This window comes from Notamacropus eugenii, chromosome 6 (genome assembly GCF_028372415.1).
Source record: "Notamacropus eugenii isolate mMacEug1 chromosome 6, mMacEug1.pri_v2, whole genome shotgun sequence".
In the NCBI taxonomy this organism is placed as follows: Eukaryota; Metazoa; Chordata; class Mammalia; order Diprotodontia; family Macropodidae; genus Notamacropus; species Notamacropus eugenii.
Window position 1 is genome coordinate 281,866,354 of NC_092877.1, and position 14,836 is coordinate 281,881,189.

A 14,836-nucleotide genomic window follows, 5' to 3' on the forward strand; every position below is an offset into this window, starting at 1 on the left:
GTTTTATCATTGAAGTACAAAAAGGGATAGGATTCTTGCGTGGTTTTACCTGTGGTGTGATACCTTAGAATGTATCTCATGTCTTCATGAACTCTTTCAACAGAAATTCCTCTCTTACGTGGCTGCAAAAGTGTTTTATGTTTCTGTCATATCATCCTATATCTCTTTTGGTTAATTGGTTTTAAACAATGTCATTAAACCCTCTTGAATATTCTTTTCCCCATCAGCTTCTATTTTAGTAGTGAATTGACAGTTTTCTCACCTGGATGAATAGTAACGAAGTGATAACACCTGTATAGCTTTTCGCTTGCAATGCTTTTAGTAGTCTTTCCTATAATTGCTCTCACTTACTTCTTTATGTTAAAATATCATAGTAAGATTTTCCAAGTTTGTAGGTTTATTCTTCTGAAAAAAGTTTTGTCATATTAATAGAGTGTAATTTATATATTATTAGACATGATTCATATGTCATTGAGTTAATTCTGTTTCCTTTGTTTCTTCATTCCTTCCTTCCTTCACACAAGTAATAGTTTTGCTGTTAATGAGAGATTTGGGATGAAAGTTTTTTATATGAATACAATCTGTGAAATGTAGTTGGTGAAGATATTGTTTATTTTTTTGTCTTTTTGTTGTTGTTTTTAGAACTTAATAAAGCACCTACCAGATCAGGAGCAGCTGAATTCACTGTCTAAGTTTAAGAATGAATATAATAATCTGTGTGAGCCAGAACAATTTGCAGTCGTGGTGAGTACAATTCCTTGAAGTTTTTGTCTCCTTTATTTTAGCATATGTGCTGTTATTATTTAGAGTACTTTTTCATGCGATGATTAATCATTTGAAAACTGTTCATGTCCTTTGACATGGCATCCATTAGAAAAGAACTCTTGGCCTTATCTTCTTTTGTGTTTGTTCCAACACAGGGTGGATATCATAACTTCATCTGATTCCTTTGATTCTAATATTTTTTTTAATTTGAAAAAGTTTGGATTATGCTAAGAAGTTGAATAAATAATAATAATAATAAATTCATACCTTTTTAGTCAGAGATTTCATTTCTAAACATGTACCCCGAGGAGGCAAATAATTGAAAGTCCAATAAATTAAAATTTTCATCTTTTTTAATATTATCCATTTAAAATTTTTAGTAGTTTATCACATTAATAAGAATTGCAAAAAGAACTGATAACCTATCAGTAGAGGAATGGTTAAAAAATTGTCATACTGCATCAGAAAAAGGGATATAAATATTAAGAATTCAATGAAATATGGGAAGACATGAATGAAAAGAAATTGAAATAAGCAGAGCCAAGAAAACAATGTACATGATGATACCAAAAATGTAAATGGAACAAAAAAAAAAGAGAAGGAAAAACATTTAATGTTCTAATGTACAACTTGGGACCTCAAGAAAGATAGATTTCCCTGATTTCTTTATTAAAGATGGAAGACCATGGATTCTGAACATTGCATATATATTATATACTTGTATCCCTTACCGTCAGTGTTTTTGGGAAGAAAGTACTTGTAATTTTAACGAGCTATATAAATGAACATCGTTATTTTTATTATTATTTTTGTCCTTTTGTATCCTGTAGTGTTCATCTTGGTATTATTCATACTATGTTAGCAACACACTATGCTAACTCATCACTAGATTTTCTCAGCTTAAATAAAAATACCCTTTATTTTTTTATACCAGTCATCTCTATATAATCACCTCCAATTTGACTGTCCTTTGTAACAAAGAAAAAAGTTAAGCACAATAGTTGAAAAACTCTTTGAAACCATGTAGTACTTGTAATTCCTCCCTGTTTTACTGAAAGAGGATAATTTTTTTCTTTTTTTAAATCATATCTGCTCCCTTGGACCATCGATAGACATTTTGAATTTAGCTACTTTCAGTTTTGTTTTATTTGGAAATCAAGAAAGTATTCCCAGAAAATATTGTTTAATTTGAATTTAAATTTGAATTAAGAGTTAAATTAGCCTTTAACTTTTAAAGATAAGCAGAAATTCTCCAGTGAAGACTCCCACAGTAGCAGAAAGCTAAACTTTTTTATTCAAAAAGTTGTATGCTTTGTCTAGAGATAAAAGGACTGTAGGAATAACTGAGCTAGTAATGTAGGGAGAAGATTACTGTGATACACTGAAAAGAGCTACCAAATTTATAGAAGGAAGATGCATATGACTCCTCACATCACTGGGAGTTTTCCTGTATTTTGTTCATCACAGACTCCTTCAAAGCAAGTCAGGCGAAAAAGGAAAATGTATCTGTGAGGAGAAAAGCAACAATTTTCTTCAAAGCCTTGTTCAGGAGAGAGAGGGGAAAAAAAAGTCATGATGTCATAAGCATCATAATGAATGTAAAGTAATAAGATTATATTATGCAAAACTAAAATAAAAAGTAATTGCTCTTTGAGGTGACAAGTTCATTTAGTAAAACTATTAAAATGCTAATATTATTTCTTTAAATTAGTGAGGAAAAAATCATCCTTACATACTAAGATAGTATAAGTGCCACTGAACTATGAATTCTCATATTGTATTATGTTATGTTACCTATCTTAGTTAAATAATCCCAAATTCTTTAATTTGTTAGAATTAACAAGAAGGCAGTGAGATCAGAATCCCATTCTATTTTAACAAATTGAGAACCCTCACTAAATAATGAATCTCACGGAAAATTTAATATTTTCCTCTAGTGCTTGTGATGCTTTCTTATTGTCTACACCTTTGATTACAAAGACATCATTCCACTATTTTTCATATAGTGCGCATAGAACATTTTGGAAGAAATTATATGTTCAAAACCAATATTTTCCTTGAGAATTCTAAATTATTTCTTGTAGTAGACTTTGGTTCTTAGAATTTTAGTTTATATCATTCAAATTTTAATCACAGTCAGAGTATGAACATTTTGATCATGTGCTTAATGTATTAGTAAGTAGTTTTCCAGAATGTCTGGACCAATTACAACTCTTCCAACAGAGCATTTTGTTTTTTCATCTTCATCAATTTTGGGAATTTTTTGAAACCTCGTTTTTCATCTGGTTCATTCTTTTTCATTTTTCAGTTCTTTTTTTGAGAACCATTGGTTCACCTTCTTTAACTAGTTCTTGGGGAAATGGCATTTGGGTTGTACATATTTTTAGTTGCCTCTATATCTTGATATCAGGCACTTCTCAGAAATTCTTGGAATATAGATTTTCCCACATTTAGCTGCTTTTCTTTTCTTGCCTTCCTAGTTGCATTAATGTGCAGCTTTCAGTTTTGTTTATTTAAATTTATTTCTTTTATGTTTTGTGATTTCCTCTGTCACTTGTTCAGTTAAGAATTCACTTTTTAGCCATTGCTGTTACTTGTATGACCTTTAATTTTCAGATTCTGTATCCATTTTTAGTTTATTGTGGCATTTGATATAAGATATATTGAACTAAACAATTTCTAGAATGTTACTATCTAGTATTCCTAGAAATTCTCAACAAATAGGGTTTCTTCCCTAGGTATTTCTATTTGGGAATTTTTCTAATACCTGATTATTGAGATAAACTGAGATAAATCCTCATCTAGGCTATTCCACTGACATGTATTTAGCTGTATTTTAACCAGTACCAAATAGTTTTGGTGATTGCTGCATTGTGCTATAATTTGAATTCTGTGTTTTCCTCCTTCATTACTCTTATCTCCCCCCGGACCCCTACGCCCTCGTATATTTAAATCTGCACATAAATCTTGTTATTGTTTTGTTTAACTCTGTTAAGTAAGTCTGTTGTTAGTTTAGTACAGCATTAAATATATAAATTTACTAAGCAGTGTTGCCCTTTTTATTATATTGCTATGATCTGCCATAAGCACTTAAGTCCCTCCAATTATTATTTATAATGAGGATTTTGTTATTTCTGCTATTTAAAGTGTGATTTTGTAAGCTAACTTTTGTATAATTAAAACATTTTGTACTTATTTTGAATGAAACTTCCTATTCTTATTACATTCTTGATTTTTATTATTGTTGTATAGAAATGCTGTTGACTTTTATGCATTTAATTTCTTTTGTGTCTTTAATTTCTCTCTTACCTTATTGTTATTGCATATCTGTAATAATAACAGGCAAAAGCAAGCTAAGGGGGCTTTCTAGCTTTACTCCTACATTTATTGGGAAAACTCCTGTTTTCCCCTTGCATACAGTGCTATTTTTTTTTGGATAGATACCTTTTTATAGTATTCAGAAAGTTCCTTCTATTCCTAAGGTGTATAGGAATTTTAGTATAAATCCATGTTGTACTTTATCAGACACTTCTTCTGCATCTATTGATAAAGTCATTTAATGTGATTAATTATGTTAATTATTTTCTGTTGTTCAAATTTCCTTTGAAATCCTCAGTTTTATGATCTTATAAATTTAGGAATTCCCTTCAGTGATGCAGATTTTAATTTATCCATGCCTTCCCATCTTTCAAAACTCTTACCCATATCTTCTAATTCACCACATAGGTTCTTTCCATGTACTAGAAGCCTTCTTCACATTCTCCTAACACTTAGCGATTATCATTGGAGAACTCTGATTATTCTTTTATCATCCCTAGCTCTTGCATCCCGGTCATAGGGTATAAACTCATTCCTAATATTTTATTTAAAAATTTCTATTAATATTCATTAGGGATAGTTATATCACTTTTCCTCTTTTTTTTGTCTACACATTTTATCAGAGAAAGAATTTGATGTGTCCCTTTCTTTATTTTTTCAAAAACTTTATGTAATATTGGAATTAATTATACATTAATGTTTATAATTTATGTTATAATTTGCTTTTGAATCCATTTGATATTGGTATTTTTTCTTTTGAAGTTCATTCATGAATTTCTTTTGAGATTGGTTAAATTTTCTATTTTTTAAATTTGGGCATGTTATATTTTTGTAGATATGTATCTGTTTCATATGTCAATTTTATTGTCATATAGTTGAAGAAAATAATTTCCTTCATTTCTTCTCAATTTTCCTTTGGGATTGTTTTACTTTCTTTTGTTAATTACAATAATGGTTTGTCTATTTGAATCAAAAAATACTTGTAGCTTGTAGTTTTGTTTATCACTTTAATAATTCTTTTATTTTCACTGTTATAGACCACTTATTTGATTTTCAGAATTTGTTTGATGTATAGTTTTTTTCTGGATTTGTCATTTATCTCTTTCTCCCTTTAATGTGTGAAAATAGTAAAAAAGATATCCTTCTAAGGTTTATTGTGATCTCATACCCTGTTTCCCTATATTCTCTTATTGTCATCCCTTTCTCTTTTGAAATTATATATTGTTTTTATGATTTTTTTCTTTGACTATCTAATTCCTTAGGTTTAAGGTATTTAATCTTCAATTCTGTTTCTATGATATTTTATATACCCTTTATTGAAATTGATTTTTATTGTAATCATCAGCAAAGGATTATTTAATACTTCTGTTTTTCTATGTTTGTTTATGAGGATTTTATGCCATATTACATGGTCATCACATGTGTTAGGCATGCCGAGAAATATACTTAATATTTTCTTTTCCCATACAGTAGTGACCAGGTATCTTCTCTTTTCTAAATTTTTTAAAATCCTGTTTTAGACTTGCTTTCTTGGTTTTTTTATTTATTATTTTTACTTTTTTTGCATTTGTGCATATCTGAGAAGGTTATATGAAAATCTTCAGCTATTATATTTTTATCTGCTATTTTTTTTTATAAATTGTTTAGCTTTCCAAATGTTTGCATACTTTGCTATTTGGCATTTCTCTATTAAGTATTGATATTTATTCAATATTTTCTCTGGCATCTTTAAGTATAATATAGTTTTCCTGTTTATCTCATAATTAAATCTATTTTTATTTTTGCTTTTTCTGAAGTCATGATTCCTGCACCAACTTTTTCTGAGTGCACCAGAAGAGTAGATTTTTCTGTAGCCTGTTATTTTACTGTGTGAAGCTTAATATTTAAAATGTGTTTTTTTGTAACAAAACCAAACCCCTCCCCCCATATTGTTGGTTTCTACGTTCTCTTCTCTTTTGTTCCCTTCTTACATTTTAAGATGAATTCTACCTATTAATTTTCACTGTTGCGACAAAAAATTTATATTTCAATTTTCCTATCCTCTTTCTCCCCCTGCACCCACCCCAATTCATCAATTCTTTGCCAAGAACAGAAAAAGATATTGAGAGAGAAAGGTGCTCAGTACCAATTCTCTTTGCTTGACATAAACTGGTCCCATTGTCATCCTCATTTCTTGGTAAGAAAACTCTGTGTTGTCTTTGAAATTTGCCTGGTGGACCTAAGAGATTAAGAATGAGTTGTAGAGAGTCACACAACTACTGTTTTTTAAGCTGGGATTTAATTTCAATTCTTCTTTATTCCGATGTCAGTTCTCTATCTACTATGACATGTTTCCTTCCTGTGTTTCATACAACAATAATAATATAATTTCATATAAAGATTATAATTATATTCATATAACACAAATTAGTCATCTATTTCCTAAGTGATAACCACTCACTTTTCCTCCTCGGTTTTTGCTAAAAGTTTTTTTTTTTCTATGAAAAAAAGCCATATTTTTGTACATCTGAACCCTTTCACTTCCCTGAGGTTTATAGAAAACAGCAAAGGGCATATATAGTTTAATTGTATTTTCTAACATCGTTCCTAATTGTTTTCCAGAGTTGTCAGACCATTTCAGTAACAGTGGATTAATATTCCTATCCCTTTAAGGTCCCAACATTTTTTTTCATTTTTTGTTCTTAGGCCATATGATAGTTGTGAAGAATAGAAAAACTTAATTTAGTATAAATAGTGAATCCTCATACAGTGTTGCTGTTGCTATAGCTAATGTTCTCTTGGTTCTTCGCACTTCACTCAGCATCAGTTCATGTAAGTCTTCCCAGATTTTTCTGAAATCTGCCTCCTCATCTCTTCTTATATCACAATAGTATTCCATTATTTTCCTGTATCACAACTTGTTTAGCTATTGATGGACATCCCTTTGATTTCCAATTTTTTGTCACCACAAAAAGAGCTGCTATATGTGGGTCCTTTCCCCTTTTTCATGATCTTTTTGGAATATAGACCTAGTTGTGGTATTGCTGTATCAAATCATAGTTTGATTGCCTTTTGGGTATAGTTCCAAATTGCTCTCCACAGTGATTGGATCAGTTCATAATTACACCAACAATGCATTAGTGTTACATTTCCCACATCTTCTCCAACATTTATCATTTTCCTTTTCTGTCATATTAGCCAATCTGATAGATGTGAGGTGGTACCTCAAAGTTGCTTTCATTTGCATTTCTCTCATCAATAATGCTTTAGAGCATTTTTTTTATATGATTATGGATAGCTTTAATTTCTTCCTATGGAAACTGACCACATTCTTTGACCATTTGTCAGTTGGGAACTGACTTGTATTCTTATAAATTTTACTCAGTTCTATATATATTTTAGAAATGAGGCCTTTATCAGATATACTTGCTGTAAAAATTGTTGCCCAAGATTTCTGCTTTCCTCTAATCTAGGTTGCATTGGCTTTGTTTGTGCAAAAACTTTTAAATTTAACATAATCAGAATTATCCATTTTGCATTTCATAATGTTCTCTATCTCTTGTTTGGTCACGAATTCTTCTGTTCTCCATAGTCCTGACAGGTAAGCTATTGCTTGCTCTCCTAATTTGCTCATGGTATCATGTACCCATTTTGACCTTATCTAGGTAAAGGGTGTAAGATGCTGGTTTAGGCCTAGTTTCTTCCTTCTGTTTTCCAGTTTTCCCAGAAGATTTTGTCAAAAAGTGAGTTCTTCTGCCAGAACCTGGAATCTTCGGGTTTATCAGCAGTAGACTGCTGTAGTCATTGACTACTGAGTCTTGTCTACCAAATCTGGTCCACTGATCCACCACTTTCTTGCTCTATAAAATAATTTTTGGTAGTTTGATTGGTATGGAACTGAATAGATTAATTTAGGTAGAATCTTCATTTTTATTACATTAGCTTACTTATGAGCAGTTGATATTTTTCTAGTTGTTCAGATCTGACTTTATTTGTGTGAAAAGTGTTTTTAATTATGTTCATATAGCTCCTGGGTTTTGTTGTAGCAGATAAACTCCCAAATATTTTATGTTGTCTACAGTTATTTTAAAATGAATTTCTCTTTCTGTCTCTTGCTGCTGGACTTTGTTGGTAATATATGGAAATGTTGATGGTTTGTGTGGGTTTATTTTATATCCTGCAACTTTGCTAAAGTTGCTAATGGTTTCAAGTAGTTTTTTAAGTTGATTCTCCAGGATTCTCTAAATATATTATCATGACATCCACAAAGAGTGATAGTTTTGTTTCCTCATTGCCTATTCTAATTCCTTCAGTTTCTTTTTCTTCTCTTATTGCTGATGTTAGCTTTCTAGTACAGTATTGAATAATAATGGTGATAATAGGCATCCTTTTTTCCCCCTTGATCTTGTGGGGAATGCATCTAGCTTATCCCTGTTCTGTATAATGCTTACTGACAGTCTTAGATAGATACTGCTTATCATTTTAAGGAAAACTCCATTTATTCCTATATTCTTTAGTGTTTTTAATAGTAATGGGTACTGTATTTTGTCAAAAAGCTTTTTCTTCATTTATTGAGATAATCATATGATTTCTGTTTTGTTATTGATATGGTTAACTATGCTAATAGTTTTCCTAATATTGAACCAGCCCTGCATTCCTGGCATAAATCCCACCTGGTCATAGTATATTTGCAGGAGAGCTTTTATTCCAGACTTCAAACAACAAATACCTCTTCTTGTCTTTACTGTTCCCTTTCCAATATATACACGTGAGACAAATAACCAACTCAGTGGAATATCCATGAAACTGTCTGTCATACCTCAGAAATATTAATTTCTTATCCACTTGGTTTTTCCCTCATGTATTGTCTAGTATGATCCCTAATGGTAGTCTTTAAGAAGGCCCTCTAGTATTTTGTATTATTGTATTTATATTTTATATTCATGTTTGGAGTTGGAGATAAGTAACAGAGTCAGAAAATTTAATTAACTTAATATGCTTTTCACTTCCATTATTCATATTGCTGTGTGGTAAGCCTACAGTCATGTCCTTAGGAAGTAAAAGAACCCATATAAAACTGATTGGATTTGTGGGGTGATAAGAGAATTAGACTTTGGGAATTATATGCAGGTTTTGAACCCTAGTAACTCAAAGGATGGTGATTTTTTGGACTGAAATATAGAAGTTCAGAAAGGAAGGATTTTTGAGAAAAAGATGAATTTTGTTTTGACCATGTAGAATTTAAGACAGCTGCGGTATGTTTAGGTGAAAATGTCTTGGAGTTGGAGTTGGAGATAAGAGATCAGAGCTCAGAAGAGAGACCAGCAAGGGTTAGATAAACTGATCTCAAATCATCGAAATAGAGATAATAAACTGAACCTATGAGAAGTGATTGAGTGCAAGAGTGCAAATGTAAGAATATAGAGAAAAAGTCCTTTCTGGATCATTCATAGTGAATGGGCATAACGTGGATGAAAAACCAGCAAAAGTGATTGAAAATTCGAGGTTTAACAGGTAGGGGAGAATTAAGTAGAGAGCAAAGTAGAGAATAGTCAATGGTGCCTAGAGTGAGGGATGAGTATTGAGAAAAGCCTTGATTTATTAAAGGTACATGTATGTAACTAGACTCATGGGCCATAGATTAGTTTTTCTCTTCCTTCCACCAGTATAACCTATTTGTGGTTGTTTCATCTTGAAATTTACCCCAAAGAAGTTGACTTAATTAGATTCTTATTTATAAACTAAGGAAGCCAGTGTAAGACAGTGGAAAGTATGCTCAATTTCAATTCAGAGGACCTGCATTTAGATGTTAACTTCTTTACTTAACCATCTATGTAACTTGAGGACAGTAACTTTTCCTTATGGGCCCTCAGTTACTCACCTGGAAAATATGCGATTAGTCTAGATAATCTCAAATGTTTCTTCTAACTAAATCTTTTTTTGTGATCCTGTGATCTATTGGTGTTAATGCTGGATATTTTGGCCACAGGAAGAGTTGTCAGGAGTCTATTATAACAGTCCATATGGATGCTAATAAGGACTTCTACATAAGTTAATGGCAGCAATAATGGTGGATGAGTATCTTGGACTGTTTATTGATTGGATGAGGAAGGTAATGGAAAGTAAAAGTTTTAGTTGCAGGAGAATGGATATATTACGTTGCCACTAACAAAAATTGTGAATTCAGAAGAAGTAGCAGGGTTCTTGGTGATGGAGAGTTAATATTAGTTTCAGGCTTTATGACTTTGAGTCTTGTAGAATAATCAAGATAATAATAGTTTTAGGCTTGTTGTAGAATAATCTGTTGAGTCTGTTGCAGAATAATCAGTAAAAAATTGTCCTATGGCAATTTGAAGATGTGGGTCTACCATGCAGAGAAAGATAAAGATTTGGGAGTCATCTTTGTAATTGTAGAGCCACTGAAGTAATAGAGAAAATAGAGAGGAGATAAGAAAGGGGTCTGGGGCAGAACCTTGAGAAATATCCTTTGATGTACATCAGGCTTGACTCCAGCCAATCTGTTGGCTTGGCTTCAGGATTAGAACCAAATGAGACACTTGCAGATCATATAAATAAAAGGAAGTTTATTTAGCCATTGCGCTGAAAGGGGAGTTAGCAAGTTAACAGCATTGATTCATTTGAGTGTTGCCTTTTCTGAAGGGCAATTTCAGTCAAGTTAGATATCAGGGAGTTGGAGAGGGTAGATGATGAAAAGTGAAGGCATTGAGTGATTTTTTTCCCACTGAAATTTTGCAGTAACGTACAATACGGTGACAGTAGCTGAATAGGTAGCACAAAGGTCAAGCAAAGACTTTTTTTTTATATTTGAGTAGATTTAAAAATGTGTGTAAGTACATGCAATGCATTTTAGGGGGAAGGATTAAAGGTATATGAGTGGCATGAATTTAAAAAGGGTTGGTTTTTTTTTTAAAATGCTTTTGTTGTTTTCCCTGGGGAATGTTTACTTTTGTTGACCTAAGTATATCTATATAATTTCTATTTATTTGTTTCATTTTATTTATTTATGATTTTTATTTATTGTACTTATAGTTTCATATTTGTTCTTCATAGTTTAGTTCGTTGCATAAATCATTTATTGTGCTTATCTTCCCTTCCAGACTTAGATTTTCTAGAAACACATGCTTTTATTTTCTTTCTTTTTCCTTCTCCTTCAGTGGTTTAAATTTATTGTCTTGTACTCAGATACTATCTAAAGTTATATAGAGTTATATTTTTTCGCAAGAAAAAAAACTTTTACCTCTTTGTATGTAGATTATTGTGTATGAATTCCCCTTTGATAGTGATTTTAAGCCAATACTGATAGTGTTTTATTTTCCTTGAACTTCTAGTTAACCAAATGGGTTACTTGAACTTCATTCTCTCAAGATACAACTCTTTGTTTTTATGTTATACACTTTCAGTATTTTTGACTTGAATGATTTATTAAAGTTCTGCCATTTTCTATTCAGCAAACCTCACCCTCCTTTATCCCCCAGTTATTGCTATTTTTAAAGTGTGTTTTAGGTCTCTCTTCTGTGGTTGATTACTTTTAAAGATGCTTATGTGGGATAAACTACTCTTCCTGTTGGATGATATTTGGTCAGTATGGTGCTAGTAGCTTTACTGCGAATTAAAAATATCTGTGCTACTTCAGTGACCTATGTACCATTAGTAAACTGTTCTTTTATTGGCAAAGAAAAGCCCTCTAACCTTTTTGATTTGTGTTTTCCCAAAAGTTCTTCCAGTATAAGTGATCGCAGAATACATGAAACATTCAGATCAATCAAATGCTTGCATGTTATAAGAGGATTTAGGGCTATAGGAGTTCAATATTATGTTTCTTTGACACTAACCTTATTTGTACTTTTCTAGGTAACAGCTCTTAATTAATCCAGTACTAATTGCATTTTTAGTTCAACTGCCTTTAGAGAGAAGTTGATCTGTGGACCTGAATCAATCAATTTACAAGCTTTTATTAAATGCCTAGTTCAGGGAATTTTCTTTTTGTCTGGACCAGTGATTGTCCTTATCTGCTTCCAGGAAGAAGAAACTCTTTTCCAATGCAGATCTGCAACTTTTGTACAGCTTATAAACCTTAGAGAGTTGCTTGGGGACTTTGAGAGATTAAGTACCTTGCCTGTGGCCACAGAGTCAGCATCTTCTAAAGAGGAGAATTGAGCCCAGGTATCTTGACTCCAAAGCCAGTTCTTTTATTCAGTAACCCACAATAATTCCAGCAAAAAGACAAAAATGAAAAAGTCTCTGCTTTCAAGGAGCTTACATTCTATGGGTGGAATCAACATATATATATATATATTAAAGTTAGTATAAAATTGAAGATAATTTAGGGGGATGTAGTGGCAATGGCATTAACAACTGGGGTATTAGGAAAGGCATTAAGTGAGGATAGAACTTTAAGGTAGGTGTTCTCAGAGGTGTAGATGAGGAGGGGAAAACATTGTAGGCATGGCACAAAGGTACGAAGATAGAGAATGAGATGGCCTCTAAGGGGAATAGGAAGGAGGATAGTTAGGCTAGGCCATAGAGTAAATGAAGGGGAATAAGGAATAATTAATGTGTGAAGATAAGCTTTAGAGATTGTGTGTGGTGGATGACGCAGGTCGGTGATGTGGTGAAGAAGAAAGACATGGGCAAGCGGGAGAAGATAGGCCAACTCTCTTTCTTGATCCCAGGGTCAGGATATTTATAGATAGAAACTGAAAGCCTAAGTGACATTCTGTTCGTCTCCTGTCCTAGACATTTGGCCAGTCTTATTGTCTTTAAAGACTGTTAGCCTAGAGGACATCTATTTTACGTATCCCTCCTCTAACTTCCCTCCTCATGTCACCACCTGTAACCCAAAGTGGATTATGTACAAAAAGTCCATCTGTCTCTCAATCAGTTCCTTCTGCTGCAGTGGTCAGCTGGAGGGTACCCAGAAGCAGAATGAGTGTCTTCATTGTCCTGTCAGTCCCACGATGGGTTCATTGTAGTCTTGACCTTTTTTTCTTTACTCTTTTCCTCGATCCTTATCTTCTCCAATGTATGACAGAGGTCAGATGTTTCTTTCTGGTATTCAGATCATCTCTTCACCGTTTCCTATGGAAATACAAGCATATGCTTGCCCCCACATTAACAGTTTGGGTCGTTCAATTTCACCTTCACTTTTTTTTTTTTTCCAGTCAGTGAGGTGTATTTTGCTTTTTTGAAACTGTTTTTGAGCAGGCATAAGCCTCTATCTGGTGTCAGGAAATTTATGGTATATAATACCATGTCAAGTCTTCTCCTTATTCTTTTGACTTCTTCTCCCCCTTTCTTTTGTTTTTGGAGGAGAGTTTTTATGTCATGATTGTGATGTTCTACAATGGCTTGACCAGTAGGATTATATGGGATGCCAGTTGTTATGCTGTATTCTGTATGACATACAGAACTTAGTAAAGGCTTGACTAGTTTAAGCTGGACCATTATCTGTTTTTATAATTTGTGGAATACCTAGAGTTGCAAAACATCTGAAGAGATGATCAATAGTAAATTTTGCTGATTCCCCAGTCAGTGGGGTGGCAATAGTATGACCTGAATATGTGTCTAGTCACATGAAGGTATTTATTCCTTCCAAATTCTGGGATGTGTGTGATGTCCATTTGCCATATTTCAAGAGGATTGCATCCTGGAGGATTGATGGATGTATTTGATGAAGCTGGCAAAAACGGAATGCAGTGTGGACAAGACTTTACTACAATGCTTCTTGCTTGCTCTCTAGTAATATGAAATTGTCTGCGAAGCATGGAAGCTGACTGATGAAATTGGTTGTAGGAATGCTGTGCTTCTAAAACTCAGTGTGAGCAAGCTGTCTGCTTGTCTATATCCCTCAAAAATAGGCCCTGGCAGTTGTGTATGAGATGGGACCCAAGATCTTTTGGGGTAAGGGACGAAGGTCTCAGCTTCTGAAATTGCTTCCTGCTGAGATTGGACGTAGAGCTGTCCCTGCCTCGATGGATCCTGTTCAGGGGATACGTAGGCTGAGAGCAGTTATCTGGAAGTTGATGGCTTGCACTCTGGAAAAGACAAACCTGGCATAGAGGTTAGACAAAGACCAAACAGGCACAAAAGGAATATAAATAAAAGACAACTTCCCTGGCATAACAGACAAAGGAAGGCCAGGCTAGGCCAAGGGCAACAGACTTGAATATGAAAGGCCAGATTAACTGGGAAGATTCAGGAAGACTTGGTTACAAATTTGAGTATGAAAAGCCAGGTTAAGTGGCAAGATTCAAGGGGAGTTCTGGGAGGTTGCCAGAGTCTGAACCTCATCATTCAGACTGCTTCATTTTCCTTTATATTCCTACCATAGACAAGATAGCTCACAAGTTATCACTCTTCACTAGCATAACTTATTATTTTAAACAAAAGAGATTTCAAACTTGAACCTTACAATTGAATAGATGTACATCGTTGTTTCACAGGCTAGTTTCTCCTTCTCTGATTATATACACTAGAAGAAAAACTTTAGAAATTAAGTTGTTAATAAGTTCAAACACTAAATTTAACTTTTGCTTAGGCCATGGAGTATCTACAAATTCAGATTAAAACAGCAAGATCTTTTCTGCTTTATAGATCATTACATGTTAATTTATCAATACATTGTCTTGAAAATGAAAATTTAGTAGGCTTTACAAGAGATTGTTTTAAAATATTTCTTCTAAAAGTGTTAGTAGGCTTTACAAGAGATTGTTTTAAAATATTTTTTCTAAAAGTGTTTTTTTTTTGTTTTAAA

The 14,836-nt window shown here is 32.9% G+C and overlaps 1 protein-coding gene across 5 annotated transcripts in view; it reads left to right on the plus strand.

Moving 5' to 3' along the window:
- DIAPH3 (diaphanous related formin 3) overlaps positions 1-14,836 on the plus strand; it is a 464,308-nt gene that overhangs the window by 229,660 nt on the left and 219,812 nt on the right. For all 5 annotated transcript variants that reach the window (XM_072617066.1, XM_072617067.1, XM_072617068.1 and 2 more), the window contains one exon: positions 643-744. In XM_072617066.1, coding sequence (XP_072473167.1) covers positions 643-744 — 102 coding nt within the window. The remainder of the gene's footprint in view (positions 1-642; positions 745-14,836) is intronic.